General features: G+C 47.8%; 1 protein-coding gene across 2 annotated transcripts in view; it reads right to left on the bottom strand.

Annotated features, from left to right (window-relative positions):
- F13A1 (coagulation factor XIII A chain) overlaps positions 1–18,376 on the bottom strand; it is a 151,751-nt gene that overhangs the window by 48,996 nt on the left and 84,379 nt on the right. For both annotated transcript variants that reach the window (XM_047794523.1, XM_047794522.1), the window contains exon 8: positions 15,603–15,741. In XM_047794523.1, the coding sequence (XP_047650479.1) occupies positions 15,603–15,741 (139 nt within the window). The remainder of the gene's footprint in view (positions 1–15,602; positions 15,742–18,376) is intronic.

Raw genomic sequence — 18,376 nt, forward strand, 5'->3', positions numbered from 1 at the left:
TTCTGGAGGATATATTTCTTCTCAGAAGACTGGGAAGTGGGGAAAGGTTTCTTTTCTCTCCCTGCACTGTCGACCCAGCTGCTCATGGTCTCTCCCACGTTCACCCAGCACGAGACCTCACCTGTGTATTTAGGGGGGAAGAGTTTACCAGGAGGGTCAGGAACTTGTAGCCATGGATGAGCTGAACAGAACTGCCTACATGCTGAACACGTCACCCACTGCCTCCCAGTCCTGGGGCGGTGGACGCTCTGTCGACGGCTGAGCTCCCGGAATGGCCGTGAGCAGAGGGAGAGGGTGTGCCCTCCGAAGCCAGGGGGCTTCTTCCATCCTGCCTGTTCTCTCTGCTCAGGATTGGCCAAATGTGTCCTGGACCCCCCCATGCCGCAAGGGTCCCCTTTGCCCTGGATGCCTCGTGTTTCCGTGTAGACATGCCTGACTCTTACACATCCAGTCCCCTGTGTTAATGTCTGTAACATTTATAGTCACTGTTGAATTCCACTGACCTACTATCCAGGGTTGGGAAAGAGATATGCATCTAGGAAACTGTGTTATTTGAAAGCCTTTAAACTTCGATCTAGACGTAGATAAACACATCGTGCAGAATATGTGGATTCACTCTTGGGCTCTGCTGCCTGCTCCCCATCACATTCCCAGCACTAGAGCCGGCCCTCAGCAGGTGCTCAAAGTATTGGAGGATTGGAAGGCAAGGAGAGCTCCTAGCAAGGCAGGCATCATTAAATCTTCACTTGTTTGTGTGTTGTAAGATTCACGGTTTTGTATTTTCTCAGAGCCTTCATTTGAAACCTGACTTTCCCTTAAGCCCTCAAAAAATGCAATGTGCCTTTGACGTTAAACGATAAACCTGCAAGGTGATCTAGTATCCTTGTTGCCTCTTTCCAAAGACGCAGTGTAGAAATTAGAGCCCCCATTTCATTGAGAGTCGTTCAATCAAATTGAAAATAGCCTTGGGGGGCAGATAATGATGGAGGTGACAGGTGAACAGTACATCTTTATGTGACTTGCTGTATGTTTCCTGCAGTGGCAGCTAGTCATTTCTAGAACTCCTTCCAAGGATGCTGATATTTCGGCAGTATGGGTGAAAACGACACAGAATCTCCCCCCAAACAGAGCCTCCCTAGAAGAGCAGCACTGCTGGAGGGCCCTGGAAGGGACAGCACGGCACTGGTTTGGTTATCCTTTGACTTGGGAAATCGCTTCCTTAGAACTGTGCACGGGGAATGATCACACAAATGCAAAGACAGGCACGTAAAAAAGCTCATCCTTGCACAATTTTTAAGAAAGGAAAAAAAATCAGAAACTGTCCCATATGTGATTCTTGTAAATCACAGCATAGAATATTCTTCAATTTTTAAGAAAGGAAAAAAATCAGAAACTGTCCAATATGTGATTCTTGTAAATCACAGCATAGAATATTCTTCAATTTTTAAGAAAGGAAAAAAATCAGAAACTGTCCAATATGTGATTCTTGTAAATCACAGCATAGAATATTCTTCAATTTTTAAGAAAGGAAAAAATCAGTTACTGTCCAATATGTGATTCTTGTAAATCACAGGACAGAATATTCTTCAGCCATAAAAACCAGACTCTGTATTTATTAGGTAGGACAAATGACCATGGTATAGCCATTTTTATTTTTATTTATTTATTTATTTATTTATTTTTGTCTTTTTGCTATTTCTTGGGCTGCATACGGAGGTTCCCCGGCTAGGGGTTGAATCGGAGCTGTAGCCACCGGCCTACGCCAGAGCCACAGCAACGCGGGATCCGAGCCACGTCTGCAACCTACACCACAGCTCACGGCAACGCGGGATCGTTAACCCACTGAGCAAGGGCAGGGACGGAACCCACAACCTCAAGGTTCCTAGTCGGATTCGTTAACCACTGCGCCACGACGGGAACTCCGGTATAGCCATTTTTAAAAGCCGCGCTACAGAACACCTTGCAGCATGTTCATTGCATATGTGTACGTATGTGTGGAAGGCAGATTTTGAAGTGACCCTCACACTTGTAAGATCCCCTCCCCTGGACCGTGGGCGACGTCTTGAATAGGATGGGATTATGTTACTTTCCATGACAAAGAGGATCTCGCATTTGTAATTAAGGTAATTAGTCTGTTGATTTTGAGTTAATTAAAAAGGAGGTGACTGTGTGGGGTTGACCTAATCACGTGAACCTTTAAATCTGGGTCTACAGGTGCGGACATAGAGAGCCAGGGATGCGAAGCAGCAAAGACATGCTCCTGCTGGCCTCTGAGAAGATGGGAGCTTTCAGGAGACCTCTGGCTGCAAGGAGTTGAATTCTTCTGAGAACTGCTCTTGGAAGAGAGCGCTGAGCGTCAGATGGGACCACAGTCCCCCGAGGACCCTCGGATTGCCGTCATTTGAGACCCTGGCAGAGGACCCACGTACGCTGTGGCCAAACGCTTCACCACAGAGACTATTTGATAATGCATCTGTGCTGTTCTAGGCTGCTACGTTTTTGGTAGTCTACTATGCAGCAAAAAAAAAAAAAAAAAAAAAAAAAGACTACAACAGGCAAAGGGACACCTTAAAGGATGCTTAACAAAATGTGAGAAATATTCTGAGCAGTTAGAAAGGGGATGATTCTTCTTTTTTTGCTTTTTTCTGCCATGTTTGAAGTTTTTATAATAATCACATACTATCGTCCACTCTCCACCCCCCAGACAAAACCATTAAGAGGACTACTTTTTACTAAAGAAGGAAGAGCACAGTTCAGAATCGGTTCCGGTTTGAATAGCTGGTGAAGGTCTCATGCAGGGTGACAGGAGCCCGTGGGAAGGCAGACGGGTGGGCAGGGGCCCAGCTGAGACCGAGCAGGGCATCGGGGCTCTGTGTGCTGCGTGTGCACAGGAAACAGGATAATTTCAGCGAGGGGTCATTTACTGCCTTTGACTCGGCGGACTACTCAAACAGCCCATGGGGTGTCATGTCGTGTGCACTCTGGGCAGGACAGTCGGGAAGACAGAGACATGGGAGTGTAATTTTGGTTTTGCAGCTTTATCAGAGCTCGAGGGAGAGCCCAGAGAGGATCGAGAGAAAGCCCTGGAAGAGACAACTCAGACCAACTTCAAGTGTACACCGGGTACTTGGACTCTTTTGTTTAAAAAATGGCAGGACATGGAAGAAGGGCACTGGTCCAAATCCAAAAACGACTGGCATCTGTGGCAGATGGGCCCAGCCCTCCCTCTCTGGCCCTGCTCACGTCCTCCGAACCCAGGTGATGATGTTGGTGACCAAAGTGGCCGCACACCCTGGAACTGTCAAACTCTGGTCATTCCAGGAGGGTGGGGACGGAGCCGGGGGCGGGGGTGGTGCGGGAAAGAAGTAGAGACACATGGGTGGACTCTATCAGGACAGTCCACAGTGGAAATGAACGCTCAGACCAGTTAGGAGAGGTAACGGAGCGACATAACGGAAGGGAATGATTCAGAGGAAGGGAGGCAGCCTGGAGGGAGCTTTATGGAGCTGGGAGCTGGGAGCACCAGACAGCTCCAGTATGCAGCTCTTCGCGGTTGGAGGGTTGAAGCCAGGAAGGAACACCTAGAGTTTCTCTGGGGTCATGTCAACCAAAGGTCCGATCAGGTGGAGACCACGCCAGCACCCCGGGCAGGAACCAACAGCCCATCAGGAAAAGAGAGGAGACATGAGGGTTCTGGTTTTGCTTATTCTGTTGCAGGAAAGGGGTCCTATGATGCTCATTAAGGAGTTGCAGCTTAATGACAGTCTGATGCAGCGCGAGAGACCCCCGTCAGGAGGGCTGACAACAGCATGGGTTTGGGGATGTGCTGTAACGCCCAGCATGGAACCATGAGGTGCATTCGTAGAGGGGTGATCATTAAAATAATTAATAACTGCTCAGACACAGACATAAACCAATCGGAAGCTGCAGCCACTCGGAGCGCTGGTACAGTTGAAACGCAGGTACAGTCCGACCAGCAGGATTATTCAGACTGGATAAATGCCACCTGAGGTGTATTCAGTTACACACACGGTGTGCTGATACTTAACAGGTTTCTTTCTGCTCAGAGTGTTTTCTGGGAGTGTGTTATTCCTAAAGACTAGAGCCTTTTCCCTTTCTTTGTGAGCTTCCAGGTATTGGTTTTTTTCCAGAATATTTATGAAGAGAAGGGCACGGCAGCTTCATTAACACTGATTTTTAGAAAATGACGGATAATCGTGTAAATTTCTCCTCTTTTGATATCTTCTCCTCATTTGGTTATTATTATTTTTTAAATTGTGACACCGGAAAATGGAAGAGAGAAAAACGGAAACCCCAAACGTTCAGGAAGCAGATGCCACCCACCCCCAGGAGACACACTTGGCATCAGCACTTAGCAGAAGACCTTCTGTAACTCTGCTGGGTCCCTTCTGCTGGGTCCCCTCTTCTGGGGTCCCTCTGCTGGGGTCCCTCTGCTAGGGTCCCCTTGAAAAGAGGACGCGGAACCCCTTTTCCTTTCTCCCTGACATGGCAAATTATCCATGGATGTTCCTGCTGAAAATGAAGAAGAGGTTGTGTCAGTGCAAGTCCCCGCGCCCGAGGCCGGGGAGGCCAAAGAAACCAGAACAGCTGAGTGTGGATCAGAGGAAGGGTTGCTGCAGGGCCAGGCGAGGGATGGGTGCTCGTACCCCCAGGCAGCCTGAACGCCTTGTGCCAAAATTATAGAGTTTTTTTAAAAGACAGGTGAGGGCTGCGGGGGTCACAGGGCAGGTGATCAGCTGGGGCAGAATTTCTCTGGCTGACCCGAGGCCACAGGCATTCACGTGATCAATCCTTAGCCTCTCGGAGGCCTGGGGGCTCTGTGCGCTTGGTCATGAAGCAGTTGACATCTTCCAGTGTTGGGGGGGTGGTGTTCCCTTTTGGAAAACAGCTCAGGACATGTGCATCCCATGCAGTGATCTGGGTGCCTGGAGAGGCGCTCAAGCAGAGGAAGCAGGAGGGGTCTGCCTGGAGGGCCTCACGGGGTCCTGCTCAGTTACGGCTGGATTTTGACTATAACTCGAACGTATACAAAGCTTTCCATAGTAAATTCTGGCCAAGTTTATCCATAATTATTGAAGGGAGTTTAAAGAATACAGCCAACAGACTCAGTAGGGACCCAAATGACTGTTTTGTATTGTAAAGCTGTTCATGAGAATAACATCCAAAAGGCTCTTATTTATGTAAAATTTTTCTAGAGGTCTTATTAATCATCAAACGAAATTAAATGACTTTCAGTATAGCTTCAGTGGCACATATCTTATTAGCTTTAATTACCTGAAAATGGGTAAAACCTTTGACTGTATACATGTCTTTCTTAGGCAGAATTTATAATTAACCAAAACACGGTATTTTTCTTATTATGAAAAATACTTTAGTACTTCCTACGTGGTTCATCAGATGGCTTCCACTTTCTTTTTCATTCTACTTTTCTGAGAGGTAGTGCCTCTGATTTTTCACTTTCCAAACTCCCTCTTTGTTCACTCTGAGGTGGGGCTTCCATAGAAAATCGCAAGTGCAGGCACTCTCTGGAGGTACTAGGGTGAGTGTATGATAGAAAGGGGGGTGTCTAGTGCAGTGAGAAATAAAATATTGCCTGCCACAGCAGTAAACAAAGGATGTCACAGTCGTCAGTGACTGCAGCCACCTCCAGGGGTGAGCCTGTGAGCCCCGAGGGAGCTCAGGAAGGAAACAAAATAACACCTGCCATCTAGCAGCCCTCAGCCTGCAGCCACTCCCAAAGGTGAGCCTCAAGGAAACACAGGATGTGAAGACACAGGATACGGGCCCCAGAGAGCGAGGCGCACACGTCAAAGGGATGACCTCAGTGAGCTCAGACATTCCAGCTTCCCATTCATAGAAAAGCTCCAACCTCCTTAACGTGAGATACCTGGCTTTCTGTTATTAGCAGTAATTCTTTGTTCTTTACCACCTGCCCTTTGCTGCAAAACTCCTACACGTCTCACCTCCTGCCTCAACTCCCTGGAGCAGTTTTCTCTGGTTGCTTGAGATGCTGCCTCCCAGGCCTAAGTCCTCAGTTTTGTGCCGAATAAAACATAACTCTCAACTCTGAGGTTGTGCCTATCTTTTTAGTCAACAGTGGTGATTTTCAATCTTCGAAAAATAATGTCCCTTTCTAGTTTCGAGACAAATGTTTTTGTGCACCTTGATTATGCGGAAACGAATGCCACAGATTTCTATGCACAACTCTAAAAGAGAATATGATGCCCAATAATGTAAAGGAGAAATAAAAAATATGCATAAAATAATATGTGTTTCAGCAGATGTATGTCAGGAAGATGATACTAGATCCCAAACTATTCCTACAAAATGTAAAACCCTCAAGGGCAGGGGAGCTTCTCAGTTTGGAACCACTTATAGAAGTGGTTAGAAATGTGCTCTGGAGAAACATTTCTGGAACGTCAGAGTGAGGGTCCCCAAAACTCTGCTCCCTCCTAAAAATAATGAAAACCCTAGCAAACATGATCAAAACCAACTTTTCTAGAACTCTGAAAATGAACCAACATTTGCAACAATATAAGGAGGATTTACTCAACAAAAACAAAAGCATCTCTGTAAGATCTGTGAGCTCTGTGACATTATAACCTGCCTTATCTCTACTCCTCTCTCAATAGCTCTGTGGTCGTCTGGAAAGCAAACAGCCTTCCGACTATGGTAGCTATAAAAACTTGCAGCCCAGCAGACAACAACTGGGAGAAAATGGGTTCGGAGCTCTCTAATAGCCCACTTCCAAAGATCTGTCACTATTAACCTCTCGGGCAGCTCTCTGAAAAGCTCCATTCTCAAGGCTTATTTTTATGTGATCTGATTCAGAGCTTAGTAGGTGCAAGTGGCCCTATCCACTGGACGTTTTTTAAAACCAACCAGAAGCAACTGTTTAACATTACAGCTGCCTAAAGGGGTAATACCAGTTGGGGATAATGAAAGGAGGGACTGAGACACCCTTAGGGAGCTCAGAACACCTCTGACATGCTCCTGAGACACTAGTTGGTCACATACATGCCCACGTGCAGGTCTGTGAGCATGCCCAGGAGTGCCCCGAGAAGGACTTAACTCTTACCTCTGGCTGAACTCAAGGCTCTGTCGCAAGCAGGAAGTGAAGCCTACAGCAGAATGGCAAACTTCCCGCAGGAATATTGAAGACATTCCCACCACACACAGATAGAGCTCCCTGATAAGGCTGGGAACTTGTTGGTTCAAGATATTTAAGGAAATTTCTGTCCAATTATCAGCTGACCACTAAGCTAACCTAGCAGAGACTTCAGTGACTACATGTCACGAATACAGACTTTATAGAATCAGGCCAGGAAAGTCACTAACAAAAAGAGAGCAGCAACAACAGCAACAAGAACAAACATCAGCAGTAAATTCCAGACAGCAGTATATCTGAATCCTGTAGAGTTATCACATTCTATTATTTAAAACATCCAGATGTTTAACAAAAATTCTAAGACATGAGTAAACATACATGTATGGACCGTACACAGGAAAAAAGGAGAAACTGCCACCAAGGAAGCAAAGACACTGGGCTTTACTAGACAAAGATTGTAAACGAGCTACCACAAACATGTTCGAAGAACTAAAGGAAACCATGAGAGCAATGGCTAAACAAACGGAGAATATGAATGAAAAGACAGAACTTACGGAAAGAAAGCAAACAGAAATTCTGGAGCTGAAACGTGTGATACCTGGTGATTTTTTCTAAAACAATGTGGCTAGCAGGCCTGTGGTTAACAGGATAATTTATTTGAAAATAAGTATCTTTGGTAACTGTTCCGCATTGAAAACTTGGATGCGTCACAGGATAATTTTACAGACTCATAAGCATCTTAAACAGTTCGGCCTGTATTCAGAATTTTTCTTCTATTTTTTTCAATTTGGAATTCACTTTTGGATAATTCTTCTTTTCAGGCACAGTGATTAAAACAGGATAATATAACAACATGAAAGTCCAATTAGTTGTAACACACTGAGCATCTAAAAACGATGTAAGAGGGGATTAGTCTCAATTTCAAAAATGCACCTACAATGGGCAAACCAGCAGGCTGAGGGCACAGACAGGAATGAGAATGAGGATTGGTGGCTGTGGTACACCCAGGGCTGGCTCCCAGAGGGGAAAGCTGCTTAATTTCTGCTCTAAAATTTGCTTTGAAAGAAATTTGTTTAGAGATTCAGTGCTACCCACTGCAGCACAAAGTCTTTCGAGTTCAGAATGAAAAACAAGGACAAAACTATAACAAATACTCTTTCTAAAAAGTATTGAAGGAAGTTGGGATTTTTTTTTTTTTTTAAATCAGATGCACTGAGGCCAGCCAAGGAATTACAGAATTTTTCTTTAGCATGTTTGATTTCTATTTTTTCTTCCTGGAGAGCTGGCATGAAGCTAGTTTGCAAAGCAGTATCTGTATGTAGGTGAATGGGTCTCAGCCTTGGCCCTGTGCAGGGGGTTAGAGGGTCTTTACACAAAGCCCGTGGCAGAACCTGCTAACTGGCTGGAAGAAGAGTGACATTTATTCAAAAACTAATAATTTTAGAGCTGAAGATGCCCTGTACCTTAATAAGTCCAAAGTCACATGAGAAAATTAAGGCCCAGAGATGGCAAGCAACTTGCCCAAAGTCACTCAGCTGATCAGTGGCAGAGCTAAGCACCTTGCATGAGCCATGGAGAGAGAGGGAGGGGAAAAATTACAAGAATAGTTTGACTTGATCTTCTGTTTCTCCGTGAAGCCCTGAGGAGAAATGAGATAAGACTGTCATTTCTCTCCATTTGAATCATTAATTCTTAGGCCGCCCCAACTTTGAGGCGAAACTGATAAATACAGATTTGCCAGATTGCACTTATTTTAAAAGATTAAATTGAGAAAGCCAGTCTAATCAAGTCTACTTAATTTCAAATGAAACGGCAATAAAGGAAAGAAAGATTCTTACTACTTGTTCTAGCGTCCTGCGTCGTTTTCCCAATTATCTTTACTATCATGTGAGGTGTTTAAGATTTGGAGTTGGGCAATTTTCTGCATCTGCCAACTGGCCAATCAGCTGGACTCTAGAAGGAGATGAGGGGGCTTCTGGGCTGCACAGGGGTGCCAGCCCCCTCCTCTTCACGTCCTGAGCATGTGAACTGCATACACTCCCACCCACCCCACCTGGAACTCCACCATCCAGAGACGAACCACCTCCTCTGGGCATGTGGGCAGGATGGAAAGAGGGCACACGAGGGCTTAGAAGATGGGTTAGAAGCAGCCTCGGGGTCTAGGCGGCTGTTAGTGCCAAGAGGGTATCTGGAACAGCGGTGACAGCCAGACCCTCTGAACCTAAGGGCGAGGGGTGGGCTTGTTTTAAAGGAGGCAGCGCCTGGGGTTGGCCAGCGCCCAGCCCAGCGGCAGAGAAGAGGGAGGGTTGGTGACAGATGGTAGAAGCGACACATCCCTGCCCCCAAACAGTATTAACTGCATCTGCCTCTTGTGAGTGTCCAGCCGAGGGAGCATCAGCCCCTTCAGGAAGGAGGCACCTGCAAGAAGGGATAGCAGGGCCACGTGTTCTTGTCCTACAAGAAGGAATGGCAGGGGGCTGGATCTTGCGTGAGTGAGCTTCCATACTCAACAACTTCAGTTAGACTAATACAGGATAACTCTGCATGACATGGTGCCTCTTCTGCCTGGTCCCGGAAGCAGTGACCCCTGGTCGTCTCAGCTCAGCCCTCAGACGTTCGGACACACCCCTGAGTTCCAGCTGCGGTCCAGCTCATCTCCTGGGCAGTCCATCTTGGAGCAGCCTCGCCAGAAGCTTGCAGGCGGAGAATGGCTTTGAGTCTATGGCCACCGACCACGCGAGCAGCCTTGCCCCTGCTCTCCTGGGTTTAGGACGGAAGCCCTCCCCCTTTCTAACGACTCTGAACATTTAGGACAGTACGCGAAGCTTTCTTTAATGTGTCTCCACGGCTCCTGGCTCACATTGCGGCCCAGCTTACATTTTTCTAGAGTGTACTAAACGTGGTTGTCTCACCCACGAACACTGGTTGGGGTTCCTTTAGGGCAGCGACTTGATTAATTTCCCTGTGAATTCTCAGCATCTGGAATTTGGATGTATTAGCGTATTAGAGTGTTGGTGGAATGACTTAAGTGATAGGAATCAGTTAAATGAGCATTTAACATTTTTTTCCCCCCAACCAATTCCATTTATCAAGTCCTTGCTATACGCCCTGCACTGTTTAAAAAACAAAAATCAAATCCATCAAACACGGCTCCTCCCGTGGGGGTTGCAGGCTGCTGGAGGCAAGGCCAGCGGGCAGGGCTCTTTCATCCAGAATCACCAAATCCACCTACCTCCTCTTCAGCAGCAGGACACAGAATAACGCTCTCATTTAGAAGGAGAGGAGCCTTTCACTGAATGCCTTCCATTACCCTAATAAGCACCACCATCCCTTCCTTTTAAAATTGTTTCCATTTCCACCGTGACCGCTGTACGATGAGTGACCGAGCCGAGCTCTTTCTGGACAAGGACAGGCGGCCCCTTTACCCCGCCCATCGTGAGCCCCCATCTCTCGTCCCACCTCTCGTCCCCGCTGGGACTGCAGCTAACATTGCTCGAGCATCTTCATTAAACCCTGAAGGATGATTCATGGATCCCTTCCCCCAGAGGTTGCACATAATTCCAATCCTGTCAGCACACCGGGGACAGGAGGCTTCGACTGCTCCTTCCAGGATGTGTTACCTGACGTTGGCTCTCTCGGAATTTCATCTGCTAACCCGAGGTCCAATGACTCTGCCCAGCTGTGCCCTTCTAAGTCTCCTCAGCCCCTCCTCTCCTGAATCGCTAAGAGGCTGACTCTTCCCGCTGTGGGTATCCACAGCAGGTCCGCACTGTGCTGCCCTTGGTGAAGTGGGGCTGTGGGAAGGGGAGACCCCCATGCAGGGACCTGAGGGGACAGTGCAAGGAAGCAGGCAGGTAAGCAGCGGGTGCTAGATGGTCAGTGGTGGTAAAGGAAGAGAGAGTGAGGGAGCAGACCTAGATTCCCCCCCCCCCCGGACTCTGGACCTCCCTGAGCAGGACAACTCCCCATGCATTCTCCAGCGCTCCTCCGGAAACCCCGTCCTGGCTCATTTCCGCTGTGGGTGCACGGAACCTGCCTGAATCACCGAGAGGAGGACACCGGGGTTCATGGAGAACCCGCCAGACACATGCGTTCACCACGCACGGTACCATCAGACATCCGCGCCGAAGAAGAAGGTGCAGGTGGAAGGAGGGAGGGGCAGGGCACAACCCTTAAGAGAATGACGGAGTCCTTGAGGAGGGGACAAAACCGCTTAGACCCAACCAGTCCAAGATGGCCCATGAGGCGAGGCGGAGCATCCTTATACCCCCACTGCGACCCGTCAGCAGCTGAATGACACGCCCCCAGGCGCCGGGACAGTTCCAGGGCCAATCATAACAGGCCAAAAAGGGGGCAGTGGCCCAGTTCTTGGAAACCCTGCCCCTTCCCTGAAACAGTTGGAAAAATCCTCCCACGCCTTGGCCTAAGAAATTGCCCAGCCCCTAAAACTTCACCCTCCCCGTTTTTGGGGGGCCCTGGCCTTCTGAGACCGCCCACACTTGGTCTCTCAATAAATCTTCTTTCCTATCACTTTGCTTCTTGCTGAATTCCTCTGGCACTGAGACATAAAGAACCTCAACTTCAGCAAGTCCTGGGAGAACGTGTGTGATTTTCATCAAAACCCAGCGGTTTCGAATCCCAGTCTGGGTTTGGGCTGAAGTGAGAGTCCCAGTTCAAGCATTCAGTGAGCCGTGAGAGGGTTCAGCGGCATGAGAGACACAGAACCAGGAAATCATTCTCCTGGTTTCCTTTACGAGGCGGGGTGGGGGGTGGGCAGGGGCCACATGCAAAGGAAGAGTTTGACTGGGGCTCGTGGGTGCAAGTGGGGCTGGGGGCTTGGGTGAGGTCACGTGTTGCCAGCCATGCTGCCCTGGCCTCTTGGTGGTCAGTGACACCTTCCAAACCCTCTGTGCCTTGGCCTTGGCCTCTGTCCACCTTCTGCCCCCACCCCCTCCTGGGCTCACCCACCCTACAGACCAGGCAGCCCCTGCTCTTTGCCAGTGACCATGACTATTTAGCCAACTAAGCACTCCCTCTGGACCTAGCGATGGCAGCAGTACATTAAATTGCCCTTTAATTGGTAACTACTAAGTTTATCCCCTCCTACTGATGAGGAAGCTCAGAGAGGCGAAGCCCTATTCTCAAGGTCACACAGCCCTTGACTGCCCCAAGCCAGAGCTTGATGTGGGGTGTGGCTGGGGTGACCGTGTACTTCCTGGTGGACGTGTCCAGGGACAGCCCCCGCCAGCCTCCTTTATCGAGGAGGGTCTTAGAATACTTGTGGTTTTCTGCAACATCTCTAATTTTGCAGGGTTCACAGGTGTTTGCACTGAGGAGGCACCAACTTCTGCCTTTGTTTTAAAAATACCCTGTGGGGGTTCCCATCATGGCTCAGTGGCAAGAAACCCGACTAGTACCCATGAGGATGTGAGTTCGATCCCTGGCCTCACTCAGTGGGTTAAGGATCTGGCGTGGCTGTGGCTGTGGCTCTGATTCGACCCCTATCATGGGAACTTCCATATGCCTCAGATGCAGAGCTACAATAAAAGCAAAAAAAAAAAAAACCCAAAGTGACAGAAATATCCCAGTCATCTTAGGGCACCCCTGTTTTTCTGACTCCTTCAATGTGCTTAGCTTGATGGCAACATATTGCCTCCAAGAAATGCCAGCTGTGTGACCACTAATGAAGGCAATAACTGCGGCGAACATTCATTAGGCACCTGTTATGCTTGGAAATCTTGTCATCTCCACTTTAGAGGACAAAAGAGAGGCACAGAGAGGTTGTGGCTTGCCCAAGGTCACACAGCTGCTCGGTGCATGACCCAGACCTGACTGAATTCTTTCTACCTTTTTATGGCTGCACCTGCAGCTAGGGGTCGAACTGGAGCTGCAGCTGCCGGCCTACACCACAGCCACTGCAACACCAGATCTGAGCCGCATCTGCGACCTATGCCACAGCTTGCAGCAACGCCAGATCCGTACCCACAGAGCGAGGCCAGGGATCAAACCCTCATCCTCACAAACAGCATGTCCGGCTCTTCACCTGCTGAGTCACAACAGGGCCTCCCCTGACTGAGTCTGTGCATGCCTGTGCTCCACGGTCTGGCTTGACCCAGGCTGGGTTAAAATCAGCCATGCAGTTAGTCGGACAGTCATCACTTACGCGTCAAGGGGCAAGGGGAGGCCGAGGAGCCCAGGGCAGTGGTCTGGCTGCAGAGGAGGGGGAGGGCCCCAGACCGGATGGCTGAGGGGCTATTCCGGGCAGGCGGCGAAGGAACAAAGGTGGCAGGGAAAGGGAAAGGAAGTCGGAGCAGAGAGTTGGAAGAGGAAAGGGTTCCTTTTCAAAGATATTTTTCTGGATCCCTCAGCGTCACACTTTTGTATCAATACAGTGAAGGGCCTCATGGGGTTATTTGCTGAGGTGCCCGGGGGGACTTTTTTTTTATTAAAATTAAAAAAAAATTATAGTCGATTTATGTTCTGTCAATTTTTGCTATACAGCAAAGTGACCCAGTTACACACACACACACACACACATATACACACAGACTTTTTTTTTTGTCTTTTTAGGGCTGCACCCACAGCATATGGAGGTTCTCAGGGTAGGGGGTCCCATCAGAGCTGTAGCCACCAGCCTACACCAGAGCCACAGCAACGCCGGATCCTTAACCCACTGATGGAGGCCAGGGAGCGAACCCGCCACCTCGTGGTTCCTAGTCGGATTTGTTTTAGCTGTGCCGCGACGGGACCGCCTACAGACATTCTTGTTTTCCTTTCTCTCGTATTGTCTACCATGCCCGCTCACAGGGACTGGCTGTGCAGCAGGACCTCACTGCTCACCCTTTCTAAATGCACTAGTTTGCATCTACCAACCTCCAACTCCCTCCCCTCCCTCCCACTCCCCCCCCCCCCGCCCCCGTGGGACTTCATGATGGGACACATTCAAATCAAGGAATGAGGGGATCGTTCTGAGCCGCAGTCGGCTACAAGGGCATTGAGTGTGTGTGTCGGGGGTGGGGGGGGAGGTAATCAGTGTATGATGCCAGATAACTCTCATTTTGCCATTTCTGAGGTCACCAGAGGCTCTGGGGGTGGCTGTTTTGGCCTGTCTTTGTCATTCCATAAACACACAGGGCCGCTAGACTGCAGTTCCAAGGGCTTAAATGGTGCTTTAAAATGCCGTTCAGCTTGCAGAGGTGCGGGTCTGTCTCCTACGCGCTCCCGCTGGTCATTGCTCAGCTCATTCCCTTCAAAGGCACTGCCCTGCTTTTTTTAGTCATAGAAGCACTTTGCTCCTAGTTCAGTGATTTCCTTCTTCGCACGTTCTCAAATGAACATTTCCCAGGTCTGGTGAGTTAATACTGCTCCTACAACGGGGTCCCTTCCTGTGACATGGGGATCTAAGATGCTTCCAACTTTGAATTGCTCTTAAAATGAGCTTATAACTTCCTCCCATCCCCATCGGGGGTGCTTTTACAACGGACAGGATTTTAGCTTTATTCCTTATAAAGAACAATGGTAGGAGACACATTTTGGCTGGGAAATTCCACTTAGCTCAAAGCCTGACAATTTGCTTCGATACAGACCTTTGTAAATATCCTTCCCATTTGGCCTCTCTGGATTCTTTTCCCTCCTCTTTTTTAAAATATTCCTTTGGACTGAGTAGGTCCCACGGAAAAAAGGAAACTTCTTTGGGATTCAAAATGCCCTGCTTGTGATACACTTGTTCGGGGTAGTGGGAAAAAAAAAAAAGAAACCCACGTGTGATTGGTATTTGGGAAGGACTTCAGCTTTATTTCCATGCCTCTCTCTGGATAAAAGCTGAGGTCGCAGATCTGGCAGAATGTCCTCTGTACGTTTAAAGAGCAAGCCTATGTTGCAAAGGAAAAAAAATGGCTGTGGTGCAGAGTCAGATGCTCTTGGGTTTTATTCTCAGGTTACCAGACGTGTGACCTTGGGAAAATGATTTTAACCTCTCGGGGACTCAGTTTCCTCATCTGTAAGTGGGATATTAATAAGCACCCACCTGATCAAACCATTAAAAGGATTAGACAGGGTCATGCACGCACAGAGACTGGCATACAATAAGTGCTTAATAAAGATTAAATATGTACCCCCCCTTCGGCCTAGAGAACACTTGGCCACCATGTCTCTGCCATTCACCATAATATTCACATACTAAAGTAGAGAAGAGCTAGGATCACCTCTCGCCACCGAAGCTGTGGCCTTTTCCAGGGGCTGCTGTTGTAATGGGGTGATCAATCTTTATCACCAGAAGTTCAAACTGCCAGTTCCGTAACATTTCCCATTCATTAGCTAAAAACCATCTCTGACAATCAGACATTTCTGCCCATGGTATCCAAGAGCCCTTAAAACAGAAGAGAAAGAAACAGCAGACGGACTGCGCCTTGTGGGGACTGTGTTATGTCACTTCAATATGCTATCAGCCAATGCCCCTGTAACTCAGACTCACCACACCGAATCCTTGGTGAGCTTGGAGTTCACGTTCCCATCTTCTTCCAGGAAGATGTCCAGCTGCAAATTGGCATTGTTGTCATGGGCTGAGAAATAATTGGTAACGACTCTCGCTGGTATCCCAAGGCATCTCAAGACTGCAGGAGAGAAGGATGGACCACAGCTAAGCTCATGGCGAAGGTCTAAGGATGCAGAGCCAGTGATGGACCACAGTGAAGCCCATGGCCAAGGTCTGGGGATGGAGAGCCAGTGATGGACCACAACTAAGCACCTGGCCAAGGTCTAAGGACGCAGAGCCAGTGATGGACCACAACTAAGCCCATGGCCAAAGTGTAAGGATACAGAGCCAATGATGGACCACAACTAAACCCATGACCAAGGTCTAAGGACACAGAGCCAGTGATGGACCACAACTAAGCTCATGGCCGAGGTCTAAGGACAGAGAGCAAGCAGTCCCTTCTCACAAGGGACTTCTCTACGAACATGTGCATGTCACCCTCAAACCTCTGCACTGAGGAAGGGGGCCTGTCATCAAGCACTGGGGCTGCAGAGAGAAACCTTGCCAAGAGATCTTTCTGAACTGCAGTTGGCACCACATGATGCCACCAGGAATGGAATCCTAGGGTACAATTGTTTAGTTGCTAATCATACAATCATCAAAGCAGGGTTATTTCAGTCTAGCTAATGCATCTATGTTCCTGAAAATGAAATTTAAAAAAACCCAGCTAACAGGAAGTTAGGGACTGACCAAGCATGTCCTCAGTTCGGTTTGCTCTCCCGGCTGGAACTTGCTCTTGTGACCCTGGGTGGAGGGTGACACCACGGGTTCATTTTAATTGTTAGGTAATAAATTACCTGGATGCATCTCTTGCCATATGTATCTATTGATTAAACTTAATCCAAATGCCCTCTCTGGCTCCCAGGACACCAGACATCAGAGCTCATTGAAAATAATTCGGCTGACAATTTTAAGATTAATGACTTGGCTTGCCTTTTTTTTTTCCCCCTCTCAGAATTGTTTAGCATTTTTAACCAAAGACTACCCACCTCCTTCAGGAGAACAACCTTGGAAGGCCGCACGTGAGTCTGGTAGAGACTCCAGGGTCCTCATTAAATGACTTAATCTGAACACCCCAAGTGACAACGATGGCAGCACCACCTGCTTCCCACGTCCATCTCCCTCTACTGATTTACTACACAGGCTACAGTTTTGCCAAAAAATGATTGGCACCATAGTTCTATTTCTAGCTTAACACTAATCATATGATCACAGAACGAGGCCTGTCCCAGATTCTGCCGAACTCTTAGTCTTAAGACAGGTGCAGCTTGACATGGGGCCTCAATACTTCCTTCCCAACAAATTCCCTTTTCAGGTTTATTCTCATGGTAACATCCTCACATTGAGCCCCTGCCTCCCTCTTTCCTTCTTTCTTCCTTTCTTGCTTGCTTGCTTTTCTCGCTTTCTTGCTTTCTGTCTTTTTAGGGCCTCATCCCTGACACATGGAAGTTCCCAGGCAAGGGTCGAATCAGAGTTATAGCTGCCGGCCTACACCACAGACACAGCAATGCCAGATCAGAGCCACATCTGCAACCTATGCTGCAGCTTGCTGTAACGTCAGATCCTTAACCCAATGAGGGAGGCCAGGGATCGAACCCACACCCTCATGGATACTAGTCAGGTTCTTAATCTTCTGAGCCACAATGGGAACTCCAACCCCTGCCTTTTCTTAACTTATCATCCAAGTCTGTTCTCAGGAATGGATCTGATGACCCTTTTACACAAATGGCATTACAGGGACAGAAGGGTCTACTATCCTACCTGGTTCTAAACCTAAAGGAATTACCCTGGAACAGTGAAACTGGAGACATTAGGAGCACGTGGGGAGTTCTTCCTGTTTTCCTGGAGTCATTGCATAAAGAGACCAGCCTTCCAGCACGCTGACACATGGGCTACGCTGCCCCTTGCTGCTCCCAGGAAAATATATTCCTCTAGCCCGTGGCTATCCTCAAATAGCTAAGAAAAAATCTTATTCTGTTGGAGGCCATAGCAAAACAGAAGTCACAATTTCTTCCCACTTGGATCGCTAATCCTTAGACAGGCACAACTTTGAGCTGAAACTGACAGGCTTCCTAATCATTGATTAAAAGTGGTCTCATCCTGGCTTCTAGCCTCCAGACTCTCCTGGATTTTTCTGATTAAAAAAAAATGCTAACTAGGTAAAACAGTCTTTATTAATGAGCAAGCAGAAAGGATGCTCTGACTTGAGCTTAATTTTTTTTTACAAGGCTTTAGAAATGGCAGGTGAATGAAAATTATTATTGATGATGAAGACATACTGAAACCAATGTATTTTTAAACATATTCACTGAATTAACAATAGCATTGTCTGGGCCGGGACAGACAAATGCCATACTGAAAAATGATGCTTGAGGCTGAAGAGAACAATTCTGGTCCCATATGTTTTCCTCTATGGATTGGATGCTGAGTGATTAAAAGCCAGAAGGGAAGCTGGGGAGTAGAGATGGTTCATTAAGTTCTGGTACCTAATTGCTCAGGGGCATTGAGACTCCCTTGTAAGAATGGAGATGAGTCCACCTGCCACTGTCCTTCCAGAGCTGGGGTAAAAACTAAGTGGGTATTTTACACACTTCTCAGTGATAAACAAATAAGCATGTTTATAAAACTTCTCAATAACCAATAAGCAGTATGTAGCCTATTATTTTTTATTTTAAATTTTGCTAATTTAAACTTTTTAAAATGTGGGGGTGACT

The sequence above is a fragment of the Phacochoerus africanus genome, chromosome 9, assembly GCF_016906955.1.
Source record: "Phacochoerus africanus isolate WHEZ1 chromosome 9, ROS_Pafr_v1, whole genome shotgun sequence".
Lineage (NCBI taxonomy): Eukaryota > Metazoa > Chordata > Mammalia > Artiodactyla > Suidae > Phacochoerus > Phacochoerus africanus.